This window comes from Chenopodium quinoa, unplaced genomic scaffold (assembly GCF_001683475.1).
Source record: "Chenopodium quinoa cultivar QQ74 unplaced genomic scaffold, ASM168347v1, whole genome shotgun sequence".
Classification (NCBI taxonomy): Eukaryota; Viridiplantae; Streptophyta; class Magnoliopsida; order Caryophyllales; family Amaranthaceae; genus Chenopodium; species Chenopodium quinoa.
In genome coordinates this window covers 43,089-64,236 of record NW_018743613.1, presented here as the reverse complement: position 1 = coordinate 64,236, position 21,148 = coordinate 43,089, and the positions used below count along the sequence as shown (strand labels likewise).

Sequence of the window (21,148 nt, the reverse complement as noted above, 5' to 3'; positions counted from 1 at the left end):
TTATCCTTCATTCAACTTTCGGCATCCCCTTGCATGCTCACTTCTACTACTCAGAAAGTTTGACACTCATTCATGTTTGTTATCTCCAAAAGCTCGATTTGGCTATGATTTGTGTTGGATTTGTTGTTTCTCTTTCCCTTGTTTTTGGTTTGTCTTGAACGCATTTTTGTAAGAGTTGTGGGGTATGCTCTCTGGAAACCCTCACGAGATCACAACTCGTCCTCATCGGCGACCTTGGGGTTTAAATGGCTTGTTACTTTTGCTAAAAGCAATTTCGGTTTTTCTTTTGTTCCTTGCATGTTTGAATAACTAATTCTTTCTCCCTTGTTCTTTTTCCTTTGCTTTGCTCGAGGGCGAGCAAAGGCTTAGCGTGGGGGAGTTTGATAAGTGACATTTATGTCACTCTTAGGGGTAGTATTTAGGTCTTTTTCCTCTTATTTTTCTTAGGTTTTTCCACCTCATTATCCTCTTATGGCTTCTTTTTGTGTTGATGAAAAGTAATGCTTATTTGCGCTTATTTTGATAATCTTTATGCATTATTTTATCATCCCCATGCTCTCGTGAACTTTGGTATCTTCTGCAGGTTCCATGACGGTCCTATGCACGGTGGGAGGCCCCTTGGCCAAGTATGGAAGCCATGGACAAAGGCAAGAGGAGCAAAAGGGAAGGAGAGGAAGCAAGAAAAGGAAGTGCAAGAGGAGGTGTGGCCGAACCTCTGAAAGGTCCGGTCGAACCTTGGTGTGGTCAAACTTTTGAAAAGTTTGACCGAACCTCCAGGGTGCAGTGAAGGCAGTGTCAAACCAGTTTTCAGCAATTTTGCAGGAGAGGTCGAACCTCAAAAGTTCGACCAAACAAGGATCAGGGAGGTTCGACCAAACCTACATAGGGTTCGACCGAACCTACCCTGAGTCCGACCGAACCTACCCAGAGTTTGGTCGGACCTTTTCCCGATCTCAGCCAATTTTGTACGGACTATTTAAGGTCCTTTCGAGATCATTTTTGAAAGAAAAGAAAAAAGACAGTAGCCTAGTTTTCAGAAACCTCTCTTAGTTTGAAACATTCCTTAGGATTAATTTAGCTTAGTTTTCATCAAATCAAATCATTGTATTAGTGAAATTCAAGAATTATTCTCAAAGTTTGGCAATTTGTATTCAACATTTGAAGCTTCAATTAGTAATTTCTCCAACTTTTTTCCTTTTAATTTCAGATTTTATTTGGTATTTGCATGTTATTTAAATCTTCTTAGTTCTTGGTAATTTGTTATTGGATGATAGTTATTTCAATTGTTAACCACTTTTCCCCAATTATTGAAGTATTTAGAACCCTAATTCTTGATTGCATGTTGATAAACATGAGTTGTGAGTAGTCTTCTTGCTAGGGGTTGGGTGAAGCTCGACCTTTTGGGTTAACTATGCAAATGTGGGAGAAGCATTGATGTTTGTATTGCAATTAAATTGATTATATGAGATTGCTTGTTAGTTCCTCATGATAGGTTTAGCTACCCTTGACTAAGGAGCTTGATAGTATGATATGCCTAATTTGACATGGAAGTGTAAATTGAGTACGTCATTACTTATTGTAATTTGATTATGTATCATCTATTGCTAAACTAATGAGGAATCTAAGTTTAGTAGTGTGAGTTGTTTTCTAATTGCATGAGGTTGATTTTACATATAGTCCTTGCTATATCTTGTCTATTTTACTCCCCGTTTGCCTATTTGCCTTGGTTGAGTGGATCTCATTCCCTAGTATCTTTAATTCATTGATTTAGAACCATAGTTTGTTTGTCTTCTTGACGAACCCCAATTCACCAATTGACTTCGAGTTAGCTTAAGTGTAAAGATCTTTGGCAATCATATCCCGTTCCTTGTGGACCGAACTCTTACTTGTCATTATGCTTGGTTTGTAAGGTGTTTGTTAATAAATGTGTTTGATTGAGTGTGGAATGTACGACCGTTCTAACGCCCATCAAAAGGATGCATTGTATTATGAGACGGATGGAGTATTAATCTAAAAAAAAAAAAACATTATCAAATTGAATCTTGTTAGATTCGTCTTATCATGTACTTTTCAAATATATAATTTTCGTAACTTTTTTAATACGCAATTGAAGATATATATTTAGCAATAAGTAAATGATAATTAAAAGTCCTTATCTGATCTAATTTGAATGTTTTTGGACTGATCTAATCTGAATTTATTAAGATTAAGTAATAAGTATGTGAAATAAGCTGAAGAGAACAAGTCCAAATACCCCATATTAAATATAGTAAATCAATGCTACGTCTCGCTTTATAGGAAATGAGTAGTACATTTCAATTCAATGGCAAAAAAGTCAAATATCAATCCTTTCTTGACATTTATGGTCTAATGGTAGACGTGCACAAGTTAATAACAACCTAAAACATCTTCCACCAATTTGCGTAGCGCCACTATCACAACTCATTAGTGATAGCTCACTGCTTTTTAGACTGCAACTCCCATTTCAGTTAATTTGATCATCCTCTTTTCCATACCAGCTCTTTGCTGCTTAAGAAGTGAAGCCACTGAAGCAACCTGTTTAATGGGAAGAAATGTAAATAATATGAGGAAAAAAAAAAAAATTCAGTAGTCAAGTTTCTAAACAAAGGAGCTTTAAAACATACCATATTCCATCTCAAATTCGTAGCAATAATCTCATGTACAATGTAGAAGAAAAGGAAATGTATTACAGCTACATTAAAGTAACAATAACATCAAAGCCTGATCTCAATAGATGTGGTTGGCTACATGAACCACAATTTTATCTTTGGTCGTCATTGACATAAATCCTTTTCCTCCATTCCCTCCTTGTGTCCCTTGGCTTCTACAAAAATCCCCACTACTCCAACTCTGTACTTTCCTAAATGGTGCATCTTCAGGTCACCTCACATGCCCAAATCAACGTAACCAGACATCAGCTCTCCCTTACCTTAATCACAATCCTACGTTCTTCCAAATATGTTACTACCCCCGTTACATATTAGTTGCAACTTTGAAATATTTTACATCTCACAAATAATTCCCGAAGTTGCAACTAATATGTAACGGAGATAGTATATATTACGTTCAACAACTTCATACGAGTAAAGTATTTTTTTACTTCATAGTATAAAGTACTTATTAGTGGCAATACCAATTAATGTTTTGAAGTTTCAATCCATAGAACCCACACCTAACACTCTTTATCAAAGTTTCCATCCATAAGGCCCATATCTGACGCTGTGCGTAATTTTTTCCTTTTTATTTCATCTCCCACACTCTTCTTCCTTCTTCAAATATATATATTTTCCTTTTTCAAATATTGTTTTCTTTAGTTCTTTCTTCTTTGTCCCCACTCTCTTCTTCCTCTTCAAATATATATATTTTATCCTTCTTCAAATAACCAGCTAAAAACATGCTTGTTTGCAAATATCTCCCTCGTTCCTTACGCCACCGAGATGAAAGATGAAGTAGTAGTTTTCTTTAGTCCTTTCTTCTTTGTTCCCTCCTCCCCCCTCCCCCTAACAAAAAAAATGCACCGTCTTACTTGATATATAGAAAGAAAAAAATGCATATGATGATTTTGAAGTCCCTCTGTTGCACAAAAACGTATACCGGTTCAAAAACGGGTACAGGGATGAGATACAGCAAAATCAAAATTTCAATAAACGGGTACGGCATGGGTACGCCAAAAAAAAATCCAGCAGCATATAAATTCATAATAAGTTTATTCAAAACATAATCACAAAATTCGCAACATAGCAACATTAAAGACTAAAAGCACATCTAGAAAACCAAAGAACAAAAAAAACAAAGCAGAAACCTGCTAATATTAGGAATCAAAATCGGAAAGAAAAAAACACACACACACACACTCTGTTTGGGTCGAGAAAAAGTTATTTCTATTTTTGCGCTGTCAGTTTTCAAAATTATCATGATTTTAATAAGTTTGACCAATTTTTGTTTTATCACATCATTTTAAAAACCAAAAAAACAGTAAACTATGGCGATATCAAACAAACCCTTACATAATCACACCTATGATTAAAAAGAAAAACGAAAAAGTAAAAAAAAATAAAATAAATAAAATAAAATTTAATGGCTGCAGAAAGGGGGGAAAAAGGACAAAAGAAACAGAGCAAGAGAAAAAAGCAGAAAACTCCGCAGCTGGTGGTTGCATGGTGGTTGGGCTACAGCAGCAGGTCGCCGCTTCTACTCCGTGGTCTTTGTAAATTAGGATTTAGGGTTTTCCAAATCACAAAGGTAAGTAAAGAGGGTTTTTTTCTAGGGTTGGGCTTCATTTTGTGTTGGGGGACGTCCAAAAAGTACCTCAGCCGTCCCCGAAATGTCCCCATGAAAGTCATACCCAAAAAGGCTCCCGTACTACTTTTCAAGGGTACACCGGGAACATATACTTAGGCATACTCGTACCCATTTCCGTCCCCGGTACGGAATCGGCATGGAGGAGGCGTACCCATGCTTCATAATTAATAATTTGAATGATTTAATAATCAAAATTGCATACAAAGTGGAAAGTTAAAACTCAAGATTTGTGACTCTACAGCGGAATCAATTGAATAAAATTTAACAAAAATAGATAATCATAATCAAGAATTGTAGCGACTACAACAAGCAAAACAAGAAGTTAAAGCCAATGGAGGTGCAATGCGCTTGATACATTCGCAAACAATCGCAATTATTTTATAAAGATCAATTTAAGATCATATGCATTTTTTTCTCGCAATTATTCTAAAACCCATACTAGTCCAAAACCCATAATCCATTCTATAACTCATAATCTATTTTATTTGGGTCACTAGGCAACAAGGCATAATCGTGGCTAGGGGCCGGGCTTGCCCTTGGTACCCAGCAACACACTTCCCCCTGTAGAGCTTCATTTAGTTCATGCCTTGAAATACTAGTGAACACCAATTGACGGTAACACAATAATGGGCCATTTGGGGGCCAAACAAAGTCCAAATGGGCCCAAATTTAGTGATCCACTGTATTTTAGGCCAAGTAAGACCATGGTGGTGTCAGTTTTCCAAGATGAGATCCCGAAGTACAGGTTTTGGCAGCAAGAAAACGCGGGGAGCTTTTAGAAGGTTCGAGCTATTCTAAGAGGTTCTTTTGAAGGAGTATTCTAGAGAGGGTGTCTCTAGAATATTCAAAGATTATCTTGTACATAGTAGAAGTCTTCTAGGTTCTTCTATGTATGTACATAAGTATGTAATGTTCTAGAATGTTCTAGGGTTCTCTTTAGCATTCTAAGCTTAAATGTATGTACATGTATGTAGTTTCTAAAGAGGTGAGAACACTCTAGGTCCTTGTATTCTAGAACCCTCCATTTGAGGAGGTTAGGAATTTTCTAGATAGACCTTGTAAGTAGGATAAAGCACTATAAAAAAGATCCAATACAAACCAAGATGAGAGTTCAATACAAGAAGCATCTTAAGCACTTGTGTTCTCTTGCAACTCAATCTATTCCTTTAAACACTTAGGGGGTGTTTGGTTCATCGGGTTAGAATGGATTGGTATGGAATCTCATACTAGAGAGGTATGGATACTAAAACCCATACTAGTCCAAAGTTGTTTGGTTTAATTGTTGGAATGGATTTTATACTTCATTAATAAAATGGATTGTGAATCTTAGGAGTAGAGAAGGGTATGAGGGAGAGTTAGAACCCCTTGGGTATGAGATTCCATAACTAAAAAAACTCAACCAAACAAAAAACTAGATGGAATGGATTCTAACTCCATTCTAACTCATTCCAAATGATCCAACAAAACAATCCCTAAGAGAATGTGAGGAAAACTAAGGCACGAGGATGCCAAGAAAGTGTTCGGGCATACTAGCAAGAGTGTTAGCTTGTGTGCTCAATAGTCTACGACACTTAGTTTGTAAATCTGGACTAAGGCACTAAGGGTGAGTCCTTAGTTCAACCAAGGGGCTTTGCTTAGCACTAAGCGTACTAAGCAAGTACATTCCTCCAGCCAAAGGGACGTTAGGAAAATTGTTACCCGCTTAATAGGTCATTTTGTAAACAACTACTTGCGTAAAAGTTTTATCAAAAAAACTACCCCTAAATTGTTTGAGTGGCACTATCCATTTTAGTTTCTCGGTAACAAAATCCGGCAAGTGGGGTCCACTTTTATTTTTCCCTCCTAAACTTTTTAAATAAAAGTTTGATAAAACCAAAATGGACCCCACTCGCCGAATTTTGTTGCCGGAAAACCAAAATGAGTAGTTCACTCAAACCTTTTAAATTTAGGGGTAGTTTTTTTTATAAAACTTTTAAACAAGTATTTGTTAACAAAATGACCTATTAAGCGGGTAGTTCCCGACAATTTTTCCTAATAATTATCAAGTTTAATACGGCTTGGCTTGACTCGTTTGCAGCCTAAAAGTCATACTTGAATAGAATACATCATCAATTAAAAACAAATCAAATACTACCTCCATTCTAGAATAATTGACACAATTTGATTTTTGCACTATTAATACGCTAGCTTTAACTATCCTTTCGCACAAATCCATCAAAAACAAATGTTATCACATTATATGTTGTTATATTAGTATTAATACAAAGTTTCATAAGATAAATTTTTTTTTGTAATTTTAATAATTTTTAATCATTTATATTATACTATAGGTTAAACTAGTGCAAACAAATGTGTCAAGTTTGACTTTGTTAAGAAACAACTCATCAATTTCATGTAATTTACCCCGGTATTATAGAGTAAATGCAAAAACTTCCTTTTTATTCTTTGTACTTTGTATTTTACTTCTATTTTTTTTTTAATTGAAGCATTTGACTTTTACCTTGTGACATTATTTAAGTATCTGCTTTAACAAACTTTTGTGATTTATAATATACTTAAGAAAAAATTTAAATCATGTAAGATCCTCTTTAGATTTGTCTCATTGTAAATTCAAAATAGTTAATTATTTTTATATTTTAATCTAAGAAATTTACCGCAAACAAAAGAAATCAAGTAATATAAAGAACTTTTAACAAAAACAAAATCAAATTACATGAGGAACAAATTTGATATGAGAGAAGAAGAGCAAAAAGAAAAAGAAATTTCAGTGTAATGAGCCTTTTTTTAGGCTCAAAGGAGAAGCAACAAGGAAGAGGAAAGAAAAGGAAATGAAGAAGGCATCTAGACATCCGGTATAGGCCACACAAACAGATTTTTGAACATTAACGTTAAAAAAAAAACTCAAAATTAGGTATTTTTAAATTTAACAGCAACATTCTAAGTAGTAATTTTTTAACAAAAATGTATTACATAATTAATTTTATCTTGCAAAGCATTCTACACAATCAACTCAACAAACAAATCTTTGCTACACTCATCTTTCTAGCATAATCCTTCCTAAATGCCCTCCATTATGACCCATAAAACAACGTTACCTATAACATTTTCTTTACAACTAATCCATATAACAATCTATATCTCCATTTCTTTGAAATATAGACTCAATGTACTTCAAATACTTAGTAAATCCTTACCACCCATACATCCATATATCCAATGTTACTACATTCAATGTCCCCAAATCCTCATTTGACTCCTTCCATCAATAACTATATATTAAAAGACACACCAGCAATGACACGTGTCATCTCCTGGTGTGTCCTTTTTACTTTTTTTTTTATTAAAAAATCTATTAGTTAAGGTAACAAATCATTTACAAAAATAATATTATGTTTCATACATATTTCATATTAAAAAAATGTAGTAATTATTATATTTAAAATAAAAAGATTTCACAAATCTTTCTAAGAAAAATTGAGCAACTATAAACCACAATATTATATTCTTAAAATAACTTGTGGCCTGTTTTACAACAAGAAAAAAGATTACTCAGATTTTTTTTGCCTAATTTTGTTTTAGTTGTGTATTAGATGCTACAATTATGTTTCATACATATTTCATATTAAAAAAATGTAGTAATTATTATATTTAAAATAAAAAGATTTCACAAATGTTTCTAAAAAAAATTGAGCAACCATAAACCACAATATTATATTCTTAAAATAATTTGTGACCTGTTTTACAACAAGAAAAAAGATTGCTCAGATTTTTTTGCCTAATTTTGTTTTAGTTGTGTATTAGATGCTACAATTAAAAAATGCAAATGCCAAATCAACCTATCACATACTTTTATTATTTCTTGACTAATTTATGATTATAATACTTATCAATCAATAATCTATAACTATATATAACTATAAATCCTTAAAAAAAAAAAAAATATATATATATATATATATAACTATAAATCACCATACATGGCACGGGATCTAACCTAGTGTACTAAAATTGGCACTCCATGTACTCCTTTTTGGTCTAAATCATCCAACTTAGGCTAAACCTTGAAATTCTATCTTTTGCCTTCCACGCTCTAATTTACAATTATCCACTACTCTAGTTTGGTTCACCAAAAAAAAATATCGTCTGCAAACAACATACACCATGATATCTAATCTTGGATAGACCATGTTGATTCACTTCATCTAATACTGTTAAAGAACATGTCTAAGATATCCAAATAGTGATAGGAAGCATTATTCTAAAATTTAGACTATGCAGAATGAGGTTGATTTCAAGAATATGAAGTACAGTGAAAGGACAATTGCCAACAAAACACCAAATTTTGAAAGTGGTATTTATGTTCAACATCAAATATATTTAGGGACTTGCCTCTGCTCGAAGTTGCAATGCCTCCCTGCCTGGAATCTCTCGTAGCAGATTCACTACATCTGAAAAAGTAGTAATTAAAATATCAATTCATCAACCATTACACTAAATAAAATACCCTAATAAGTTGCAGAGCCCCTTATCTGGCATAGACATGTCTGTGTTTCAAAAAAGGTGGAAACAGCTCAGGGCAATGTACACATTTTATGCACAAACAGATTTTGTTAGAAGTAAAAGGGAGAGGAAGGGGGTGGGTCCAAGGCTCAATAAGCCTAGCACACCTTAAGGGTGGTGGTGCCAAGACCAAGAGGCCGAAGCCAAGGCTATATGTATATATATAACATATACTAACTTGAAAAGTATTCGAGATAATAATACGTCTAAATCAAATAGCTAGTGAAAGGAAGTTCTAGATAATGATACTAACACGGTAAAATTTAAGCACAAGTTGCACAACTAAATATAATTTTAAAGATACTAGCCGAAACTTATACAGCCAAATTTGTGTCAACATAGTTCGCATAAACAGCCCACTCATAAATCCGCACCACAAAATACATAGAATATGCACCTGCTGCTTGAGTCTCAACATGATCCACAGATTTGGCTAGGTATCGAAGTTGTTTTCCAGCATTCCTACAAGGACGTTCTATATGAGAAATTGATATATAATGGCTGCATAGGGGATACAAAACTAATACTCTGTATAATTTAACAGTTACATTAGATCAGTCTGTCCGGTTGTCATCTCCTTTTCAGCAAGTGTTGCCCTTTCAAGCAATTTCCTGCTCTCCTTCTTCATTAAATCAACAGACAAATTCAGCATCTTTACATTTTTCTCAGCTTTAACAAACCGTGCCTGCATGTTTATACAAACAAATCAGTACTCCGATACAAAACTAAAAAACTGGCACATTATCAGTTTTCTAATTATAAGATCTTAAAAAAAAGGCCAAGAATTAAGATGACCTTAATCAAGACTCAAACCAAGCATTTACGACTTCTGAGAAAACTATCATGTACTACACTTCGGACCCATTTTCAATGAAAATATATAAGATTAAGAATTTAGATCATTACAATATGGATTTAAAATACTGACGTCGGCACAGGAGGTCCACGCACACACATCCCAACCCAAATACTTCCTCCATTCAATAAATATATTTAAACTTTTACACTATTCAAAATTCACTCTTTTTTTACCATCAAATATGCTTTATACGCAAAGAAAAACATAGTCACATGGATCGTGGGATCTTGTAAGATTCATTTTGCCATATACTTTCAAAATATCATTAGTGTAATTTTTCATTACAGATTATTAAAGTCATTAATGGTTAAAGTTGGGTATTGTAAAGTAGGAAATTATACACGTCGCAATAATTGCGAAAAGGAGAAAGTATGATACAAAACAATGGGAGAGCCATCCCCAAAAGCTAGCTCAAGAGGAGGAGAGCCCATTGTCCTATATAAACACCACATTAGCTAAGAAAATGTTTAGCCATTCAAATTGACGATCTCATAGAATTGAACTTCCTTTGTATGTTGCTCAAACTCGGTTTAGTTGTTGTGTCCAAAAAGGAATTAAAGAATTTGACAATCTACTCCAAAATTGCAATGAACCCACAACCACCACCAATCACCTTAACGTACAATAGGAGACAAAAGTAACAGCAGCAATAGGGTAGCAGCAGGGGAAGGCTCACAACACTTCTCCACTACAAGCAGCAGTAACGGTTCACTAAGGGGCAGGCAGAGCTTTGGCTTATTAGCTTTCACTAGGGTAATTTAGCAAGAAGACAAGGAGTAGTTGTTGTAACATTTAAGGCACTAGGCCACTTTATGTAGTACAAGCAAGTAGTATAAATAGAGTAAGCCTAAGTTAGAGAAGGTATCCAGAAATTGTATTAAGAACACTGAGTAATGGCCTAAAGCCATTGACTTTACGCAAGCTTGAAGTTTTATCAATCAAACAACCTTTCGAGCACTTTCCTTATTCGTATCACGCTAGTCCGTTGCACTTGGTATTAGAGCAGCCATGGCACCGACGCCACCGATGGTAACCGTACAACGAGTAGAAGCCATTGAAGAACGTTTGGTAGAGATAAGGGACAGGGTGGGAGATGGCGAAAACTTCATTCAGCAAATCTTGTTGACGACAATTCGTGAGGGTATGGAGGCTATTCAACGGTCATTATATGAGAAATTCAACAATAATCAGGAAGATGAAGCCCAAAAAACAGAGAAGCCATTGAAGAGTCCAATCGCAATTGATGAGTCCACTCAAAAACTTGAAGCTGCAGGCAGCGGTCGTGGCTATGGACGACGATGCTTTGCAATGGTACCAATGGGAGAGCAGACGCCGGCCATTGATTGGGTGGGAGGACCTCAAATATCGGGTTTTGACCCAATTTCGTCCGGTGAATGCGGGGATTTTACATGAGCAATGGCTTGCCGTGGTGCAGTCTACCACCGTCGTGTAGTACCGGAGAGCCTTCATTGAGAAGGCATCGTCGTTGCCGAACATCCTTGAAAGTTTGATGAAAGGGCAGTTTATCAATGGCCTTAAGGAGGAGGTTAAGGCGGAGATTCGAATGTTGAACCCATTAACCCTTGAAGATGCAATGAACTTGGCAATTCGGATCGAGGAGAGAAACCAGGTCAGCCATCTCAAGAAAACGGGCGGGGACTTTTCTAAACCTAGTCCATATTCCTATTTTAATAGGAGCCCAGCTACAACCTTACTTGGAGTTGGGCCGACAAAATTTTCAGCCACAAATAACCCAGCTTTTAACTCCACAAAATCCACCCCACAAAATACCCAAACACCCCAAACCTCCGTGGCCAATGAGACGATTGACCTAGAGGGAGATACAGGATAAGAAAGCCAAAGGACTATGTTTAAAATGCGACGGTCGTTGGACCGGACCCACCCACGTGTGCACCGCGAAAGGGTTGAGTGTCCTGCTTGTGGAAGAGGAAGACGAGGACGATGAGGGGAAGTTCTTGGCGCTAGAAACCCCGTTGAATGAGGAAGAACGAATTCCGGCCACCATCTCAATCAACTCAATGGTTGGATTGACCAACCCGAAGACAAACCGGAGAAATTAGCGGGAAGCCGGTCGTAGTGATGATCGATAGACGAGTTGGGAATTTCGATGACCGGAGAAGGAAACTTTGGAGTATCCTTGGGTAACGGGGAAACTATCAAAGGGCAGGGACAATGCATGGGGGTCTAGTTGAAGATTAGTGAAGAATTGAGGATTGAGGAAGACTTCTTACCCCTCCAATTGGGGAATTCTGATGTGATACTAGGCGTACAGTGTCTGGAAAAAGCACGGTGATGACAAACTCAGGAAATGGGCTTTACAGTAGGAGGGAAGATGGTTAAAATTAAGGGTGATCCTAGCCTAGCTCGTACAGGCATCACTCTAAAAGCCATGATCAGAACCTTGAAGCAGCAGAAAGAAGGGCTATTGATAGAGTTGAACGAATGGAAGGAATGGAAGAGCGGGCACAGAATCGAGGATCCCAAAGGGCTTCCACCCATTAGAGGACACGAACACGCTATAGTACTCAAAGAGGGTAGCAATCCCGTGAGTGTTCGAGTCTATCGTTACCCCCAATTCAAAAAAGACGAGATTGAGAAGTTGATTGGGGAAATGCTAGCGGCGGGGATTATATGTCCTTCTACAAGCCCTTTCTCGGTTCTTCTAGTGAAGAAGAAAGACGGATCTTGGAGATTTTGTGTGGACTATAGGGCTCTTAACAAAGAGACCGTTCCGGACAAATACCCCATACCGATGATTGATGAGTTGTTGGATGAATTGAATGGGGCTCGAATATTTTCCTAACTCTATCTCAAAGCCGGCTACCATCAAATCATAGTGAGGCCAGAAGATACTCACAAAACCGCGTTTCGAACACACGAAGGCCATTACGAGTTCTTAGTAATGCCTTCCGGGTTAACAAACGCCCCGGCCACCTTCCAATCATTAATGAATGAGGTGTTTCGTCCATATTTATGCAAATTCATACTTGCGTTTTTTGACGATATACTTGCGTATAATTCTTGCAAGGAAGAGCATGTCAAACACTTGAAGGAAGTCTTGGTCACGTTGAAAAAGCATACACTTTTTGACAATATGAAGAAATGTGAATTTGGGAAGGAAGTGGTGGCCTACTTGGGTCATGTCATCTCAAAAGATGGGGTTGTTGTTAATCAAGATAAAATTAAGTCCATGATAAGCTGCCGAGGGATTTAAGGGGCTTTTTGGGCCTTACTGGATATTATCACAAGTTTATAAGCACAAAAAGGATGCTTTTACACAGCCACTAACTAATCAGCTCAAAAAGGATAATTTTAGGTCCAAGGAAGCTGATTTAGCTTTCATAAAATTGAAGAACGCCATGACTTCGACTCCGGTATTAGTCATGTCGGACTTCAGGAAGCCATTCGTGGTGGAGTCGGATGACTCCGGGTATGGTCTCGGTGCGGTGTTGATGCAAGAGAGGAGGTCGGTGGCGTATTTCAGCAAGGTAAGGGAGGAGCAAATCGATTTATGAGAAGGAGCTCATGGCGGTGTACTTAGCCGTCCAAAAATGGAAGCAGTACTTGTTAGGGAGGAGGTTCATAGTCCGAAGCGACCAACAAAGCTTGAAGTACATCACACAACAACAGGAAGTGGGCATGGAATACCAAAGGTGGGTGAGAAAATTGATCGGGTTCAATTTTGAATTGCAATACAAACCCGGGTGTCAAACAGGGTGGTGGACGCCTTATCTAGAAGAGGGGAGGATGCAGAAGGACTGGAATTAGGGACGATTATGGCGGTACACAGGATGAATTGGGGGCTTTGGAACAAGAAGTTCAGGAAAAACGAGAGGAATCTGAGAAAGGAGAAGGTGGGCTCGGGTACACGGTGGAGGATGGTCTGTACAAAGGACGATTGGTAATTCCGCGAAATTCGAGGTGGAAGACGACCCTATTTTAGGCCTATCATGACTCACAAGAGGGTGGCCACGCCGGCGACACCAAGACCTATCTAAGAATGGCTAGAGAGTGGTTCTGGTATGCGGAAGGATGTGGCGGATTATGTCAGAAATTGCGTGGTTTGTCAACGTAACAAGCAGTCCCAACAATCTTCGGCGGGGCTCCTGCAACCGCTTCCCATTCCCGAGAAAATTTGGGAGGACATCACCATGGATTTTATGGAAGGGCTGCCAAAATCGAAGGGGGTTGACACTATATTGGTGGTCGTGGACCGGTTGCAATAGCTGAAGTGTTTGTGAAAGAGATTGTGAGGTTGCACGATATTCCAAGTGGCATTGTTACGGATAAGGATCGAATTTTTGTGAGCAAATTTTGGAGGGAGCTTTTTCGGATGCAAGGAACAGGGCTCAAGCAAAGTACCTCCTACCATCCTCAAACTGACGGCCATACGGAGGTGGTGAACAAAAGGTTAGAAACCTATTTGCGAGGTTTTGCTAGTGACCATCCAAGGCATGGGTTGTTTGGTTACCTTGGGTGGAATACTCATACAATACGGCAACTCATTCCTCAACTCAAATGTCTCCGTTTAAGGTGATGTATGGCAGGGACCCTCCTAAACTCACGAGGGTGGGGTTAGGTCAAACTACAGTGGACACCGTGGAGGAGCTTTTACAAGAGAGAGACGTGTTTTGGATGAACTCAAGTTTAACTTAGTGCGTGCTCAGCAAGTCATGAAAGTAAATTCAGATTTGAGGAGAGAAGTGGAATTTCAGGTAAGTAAATTCAGATTTGAGGAGAGAAGTGGAATTTCAGGTGGGGGATCGTGTGTTCCTCAAGCTTCAGCCTTATCGACAACGCTCACTTGCAAGGAGGCCATTTGAGAAGTTAGCCTACAGGCCGTTCGAGATAATTCAGCGTGTGGGTAAGGTGGCGTATAAGTTAGTGTTGCCTGAGGAGTGTAAGTTGCACCCGGTATTTCATGTCTCTCAATTAAAGCAAGCATTTGGACTCCTAGCATCCCCGACCAAATCACACCAGAATAGGAGTTAGTGGTGGAGCCAGAGGGAGTGTTGGATAGCATACCTAAGTTGGGAAGAAGGGAAGGTCTTGATGTTCTCATACAGTGGCAAGGGCTGCCCACGTTCGAGGCCACTTGGGAAGATGCGGCAGCAATCCAAGCTCGATTTCCAGCCTTCCACCTTGAGGACAAGGTAGCTCTTTTGGGGGCGGCTATTGCAATGAACCCACAACCACCACCAATCACCTTAACGTACAGTAGGAGACAAAAGTAACAGCAGTAGTAGGGGAAGGCTTCCAACACTTCTCCACTACAAGCAGCAGTAACGGTTCACTAAGGGGCAGGCAGAGCTTTGGCTTATTAGCTTTCACTAGGGTAATTTAGCAAGAAGACAAGGAGTAGTTGTTGTAACAATTAAGGCACTAGGCCACTTTATGTAGTACAAGCAAGTAGTATAAATAGAATAAGCCTAAGTTAGAAAAGGTATCCAGAAATTGTATTAAGAACACTGAGAGTAATGGCCTAAAGCCATTGACGACTTTACGCAAGCTTGAAGCTTTATCAATCAAACAACCTTTCGACCACTTTCCTTTATTCGTATCAGGCTAGTCCGTTGCAAAAATTTCGGCTGATATGTAGATATCGGCTAAAAGAGTGTCCAAACAAGTTTTCTAGATAAGGCTATGATATAAAGTGCCTGGAATATTTTCTATTCATAAAAAAATATAATTAGTTGTACAAAAATAAAATAAAATAAAATAAAGGGTGCATTCAATGGGTTCTAGTTTAGTTAAGGGCGAAGTAGTTAAGTGTATATTTTAATTCTAATGGATATTTTGAATATTATTTTTGGCAAGAAAAAAACAAAAGACCAAATTAAAAGTGTTGGCAACATCACGTTGGAGACAGGGAGAGTTAAGAGTTTTAACAATTACATTAAAGACTAGTCAACATTTTACAATAGATAGTAGACCAAAAAGAAAAGCAAATTAAATGCTTCATCTTTCTCTCTATCACTTTGTCTCTCATGGAGCATCACCGAGACCAAATCCACTTTAACGGTGTCCTTACTCCTAAGATATTGAGGTGGATTGTGAGATATTAGGCACAAAGGGTCGTAGCCGGGTATAAAAAAAAGTTACCTTCATATAAAATCAAGACACAAAGGCCCCCATAAACATTGTTGTCACTTCTACTAATCCAGATGTATTGCAAGTTAAAAAGGAAAGGAAAGGCATCTTTGGAGTTTTGTGACAAATAATTAAGGAAAAGGCTTGTAGAAATTTACTAGGTGATTTTACAATGGAGGAATTGCATTTAATATGGCTATTTCTAAAAGTTTAGGATCAATGATTGAATCAATGGGACAATATGGTCGTGAATTAGAACCACCAAGTATGCATGAGATTAGAGTTCCTCTCCTTAAAAAAGAAGTAGATGACACTAACTAGCATATGGAGAAGCAATTAAATAAATTAAAAAAAAAAATAGGACAAAAAAAAGTTTATTTTATTTTATCCGATGGGCGGCATAATGCGATTTCGTAAAAGGATATTGTAATCTTTCTTGTACTCTCCAAGGGGTCTATGGTTAGGAAATCCCAAATGTTTCAAGAATTGTGAAAAATGCAACATTATTACTTCTTATGAAATAGATGATGTGGTTGAGGAAGTAGGAGAGGCCAATGTTGTTCAAGTGGTCACATTACGGATATCAAACTATGTTATAACCAGCATGAAATATAATTTTTTATTCCTTTATAAACCTTTTATGTATGTATCATTCTTTGATTTTATAAACTGCAAGAAAGTTGATAAAAGTCCAAAAGACCTCATCTTTATTAGACTCCATGTGTCACAAATTACATTGATTTACTGTTCCATTACTTCTATGCTTACAATCATATCCTTCTTGTGAGCATGATGAGAAATTTCTCACAACAAAGAAAAAAGACAACATCTTTCACCACTCTTGCTCAATTACATAAGCAAAAAGACAACATGAGGAAGATGGTTAAAGTTCATGATGGAGAGAAAAAAGCCTCCAATGGGCTACATTTATTAAGTCATAAATATGGCAAGGAAGCTATTTCCAACACTTTTTCAATTAAGGCCAAGAACTATTAAAAGTCTTTGTGAGTTCAATGGTAAATGGTGGGATTGTCGACTACATCATCCTTTGCATGTGATCGGACATCTAAATTTGGAAATCCATTAAGTTAACTAAAATGATTACCTCTTCACTTTGAAATCGACCCACAGTATGGCGAAGCAAGAACCTTCTGGGACCTGGTAAGCACCAAAGAATCATGAAAAACAAAGGTCTGGAATAGCAAAAGTTAATTATATTTGTAAGTAAATAAAGCTTGCCATTCAAAATCCAGGATAAAATTAAGAAAGAACAAATGACAATAATAAGAACTCAATTTAAGCTATAAATGACCTTAAAGTGCCCAAACAATTTACAAAATTTTATCAGAGTTACAATTTAAAAGATACTAAACCAGCTCCTGGTATCCCTAAGAAGCCAGCAAATATCCTGTGAATTTCTACTCACAAAGTCACAATCAAAGCAAAAACATAACTTATGGTAAATATAGAATTCTCAGCCTATTCTTCAAAGTTTATGATCCTGCCCAATTCCGAATAAAAGAAAAAAACACCACTATTATCTTTTCTTTAACACCACCTCATCCTTTTAGCATTATCTTCATTCACATTCATTTTCTTGATTTGACTTTTTTTACCCCCTTAATATATTACCAGTAATCCACGCATTCCCTTACAAGTACTCTAGTTAGTAGCCATTTGGCCTGAACATTCTAGTGCATTGCCATGACATCCAAAGAGAACCTTAAATAAGAGTGGGATTATTGTGTTTTTAATTAAGGGATACATACAAAAGTCTTGCAATTCATGTCCTTCACCCATTCAAAGTCAAGGAAATATAAAGATTGCTGACATGTGTTGGGATCAACATTGACAAGCATACACATGCTACTAATAGGACATGTTCATCATGTTTCTTCACTCTCCTCACCATCTAATTCTTCCTCTCATATTTCATCAATCAATCACAATACTCAAACAAATGTTGACAAAGGCCTGTAAATTTAAATTATAGGTAAATTCAAAGACAAGCAAGAGCTCAAATGACTTTCTCCCTCACACAAATATCAAACATGATTATATAAGCTACTAAATTATAGGCCATCGCAACCAATCAAAAATCAAACCTAATATAACATTAAATAATGATCAATAATAGTAATAATTCCACATGATTATATATATATATAGGGTTGTGATCCAATAAGAAGGATATTAAAATGAGAAGAATGAGAAGGATTCTTGAACGTCCAAATAAAATCCAACGATTCACATTGCACCAATGTGAAATGCACATTTAGTACAAATATTATGCACATTTAACTTAAAAATTATGCACATTCATTTTTTACCTATTCCCCCAATTGTTTTTCTTGTTTTACACGACTAATTCTCTCTCCTCCATTGAAGCTTGTTCAAAGTTCTAACTTTAAATTATTAATCAAAGATGAGAAAGTACTTGTGGTCATGAACGACTTGCGAACAACGAACTCGATGCTAGGAATCTCTAGACTTAAATACTCAGAAGCATTTTATATCGAATTACATTTCCGAACTCGTAGCATCATATATTTTATGCATACCATTCGCAATGTATAAGGATGTCTTACCCTAGAAATGATCTTTATAACTTAACAGTGATGGATTGTAAAAATCATCAATCAATCGCCCGAAGTTTAAATTTTAAATAGACATACTTACTTCATCCGGAGAATATTCAACAATATGCACGTTTAATTCAAAAAATATGCGGCTTTAGTACAAATGATTTGCACACTTGACTCAATAACTATGCCGCACATTCAGTACATTATGCATAAATAATACTCGATCTACTACTTTTCTAAGTTTCTGCAAAAAAGAAACTATGTACACATTATGCATAAATAATATGCACATTGAAAATCAGTTTTAAAAAAAAAAAAAAAAAAAAGTTTACACATTCAGTTTAAAAAATATGCACATTCAGTACAAAAATTATGCACATAAGATCCTTCTCATTCTTCTCATTTTAAGGAACTTCTCATTTGGCCCTAAATATATATATGTATATACCTTGCAACAAGATTTTCAAGGGTCCTTTCCAACAACCTATAAAAAGTTCCCAACTTCTCAATCATGAAAGACAAAAGAAAGGAGAGGTGAAGAATCATACCCCTGATAAAGAGAAAACTGGCAGCCAAACCGAGGCCTACAGTCATAGTTGGGTGTTGTAACCCAATGGCCAGCCCATCTATTTAGCAAAAGAAGTACGTAAGATTAAACCAGAGCATCAAGCAATTGACATAATATAAAGTAATGGAAACTAGCAAGGTCATAGGCTACTTTCTTCAAAGGTAATTTAGCAATCTTAAAAGTACACATGAGATCAGAGGAATAATGGCATACAATAAAGGGGTGAAGGATCACGGCAAACACCGTCATAAGGGAAAATATACCATGAGCATGACATACCACATATACAAAATACTACAACCATACAAGAAATTTGAACCACTCAAATTCATGAAAAATATACTCCATATTGGAGAAATCGTGTGAGAAGAAAAGCAAGAAAGCATATGGTAATATATAATCTGGGAAGGGGAAGGGGAAACCTTAACTATTGTATGGGTAGTCATATGACTCATATTTGCATCCATATTGCAGCAATGACTGATCACTAATCACATGGCTTTGAAACTTAAGTAATTACTTGCCTAATACTATTAACAGCCTAATGTGCAATACACTTTATGTCACGTCAACAGCTACCTCTAGCCTCATGACCCCCTCAAGGGCTCACCCCCACGTGGCACTTGCCTTGGGACTCCTTTAAATACCCAAGCCACAACACTTCAAAAAGGTACACAATATTAATTACAGAAAAACTTTTACAATTCACTTTATACTCTTATGTACTTGTATCCGACTATATCATAAGAGCGGGTATACTCGAACTAGCTGAGAGTAGTTACTAGTTAACGTATTCAACACATGGATAAGAGACTATAAGGCCCTAAACAGTTTCCTTTAACCGATACCACTTAAATATCTCTTGAAGAATAGACCTCCCAAATATCACCACATGTAAGTGTCCTATATTGGTTGAAAAAGAGAGAGTTAATCACTTTATAAGACTAAGGGGCTACTCCTCCCATTGCCATATGGTTATGGGATGGAACCTCCTTTGGACTTGTAAAGTGGACTCTCTCTCGGTTTACGGGAGCGGCCCAAACCTGTCATAAGTGTCCACTTTATACAACCAAGGAGGGCAATAGGAGAAGTAGCCTTTTAGCCTTATAAAGTGATTAACTCTCTCTTCTTCAACCAATATGAGACACTTACATGTAGTGATACTTAAAGGTCTATTCTTCAACATTTCCCCTCACATGTAAGGTCCCTTTTTAATATCATGTTATTTTTCGGGCTAGAATATCTTTATGCCCCTATCTAATAGCAAGAACAACCCTCAAACATTTTACAAGACTGGACAATAATAGAAAATGGCATACATAATTAGGTCAAAAAGCTCAAATATATTTAGGACAGAGATTATGTTAGTTACCTTTAAATTTTTTGAATAAAACATCTTCATAGTTGAAAATTCGGAGCTTAATTTCTGGAATAATATCCTGCAATCCCAATCCCAATACACATCACCAACTAAACAAAAACATTTTCCCTAAATTAATGCGATCAGAGTACTCCGAAACTAGGGCAAAATGCCAATCGCCAAATTCAGGCATAAGATGATAGACTAGACATATATCCGACCTGCAAACCACGAAGACGAGTAGACGAATCGTGATGAAGAGAGCGCGCTGAGCGAATAGCAGCATCTGTTGATTTCATGAATGAGCGAGGCAAATCGTCTGAGATGTACGAGTGCCATGGTTTTGGCGTCTGCTGAGTCTGATCATGCCCTTTTGCCACGGCGTCTGCTGAACTTCCCTCAACCTCCTTCTCCATGAGTTAAACTGCAAGGATCGTCGATTAATAGGGATTTTGACGGAATTGAAAAAAAAAAATACTTCGTAGAAACCAGGGGACAACCCTTTTTCAGGTTTTTTTTTTTTTTTCAGCAGTAAAAATGGATGAACTATTTTGGCTTTATTTTTGCCGAACTGAAATTATTTTTACTGTTTTTCTATTATATTTCTTTTTTAAAATTACTGATTTTTACTGAACAATTAAACAGGGCCTTCCTAAACCTGTTACAAACAAAGTTGACACTTTTTCGTAATAGATAATGATTTAAGGTCAAATGAAAAAAGCTTAAAAATGAGTAGGATGAGAATAATTTTATGTGCACATAATTTATACTGATAGTGCAAA

The 21,148-nt window shown here is 36.8% G+C and overlaps 1 protein-coding gene across 1 annotated transcript; it reads right to left on the bottom strand.

The window, feature by feature from the left end:
* Positions 1 to 2,227: 2,227 nt before the first annotated feature.
* On the bottom strand, positions 2,228 to 20,867 carry LOC110682891. The gene is made up of 8 exons (XM_021859233.1): positions 20,588 to 20,867; positions 20,379 to 20,445; positions 18,987 to 19,064; positions 16,959 to 17,011; positions 9,432 to 9,568; positions 9,281 to 9,345; positions 8,713 to 8,771; positions 2,228 to 2,556 (listed from the first exon to the last, which is right to left on the bottom strand). Exons 1-8 carry the CDS (start codon positions 20,780 to 20,782, stop codon positions 2,467 to 2,469), a joined length of 744 nt encoding a protein of 247 aa, XP_021714925.1. The 5' UTR covers positions 20,783 to 20,867; the 3' UTR covers positions 2,228 to 2,466.
* Between the last annotated feature and the right edge of the window lie 281 nt (positions 20,868 to 21,148).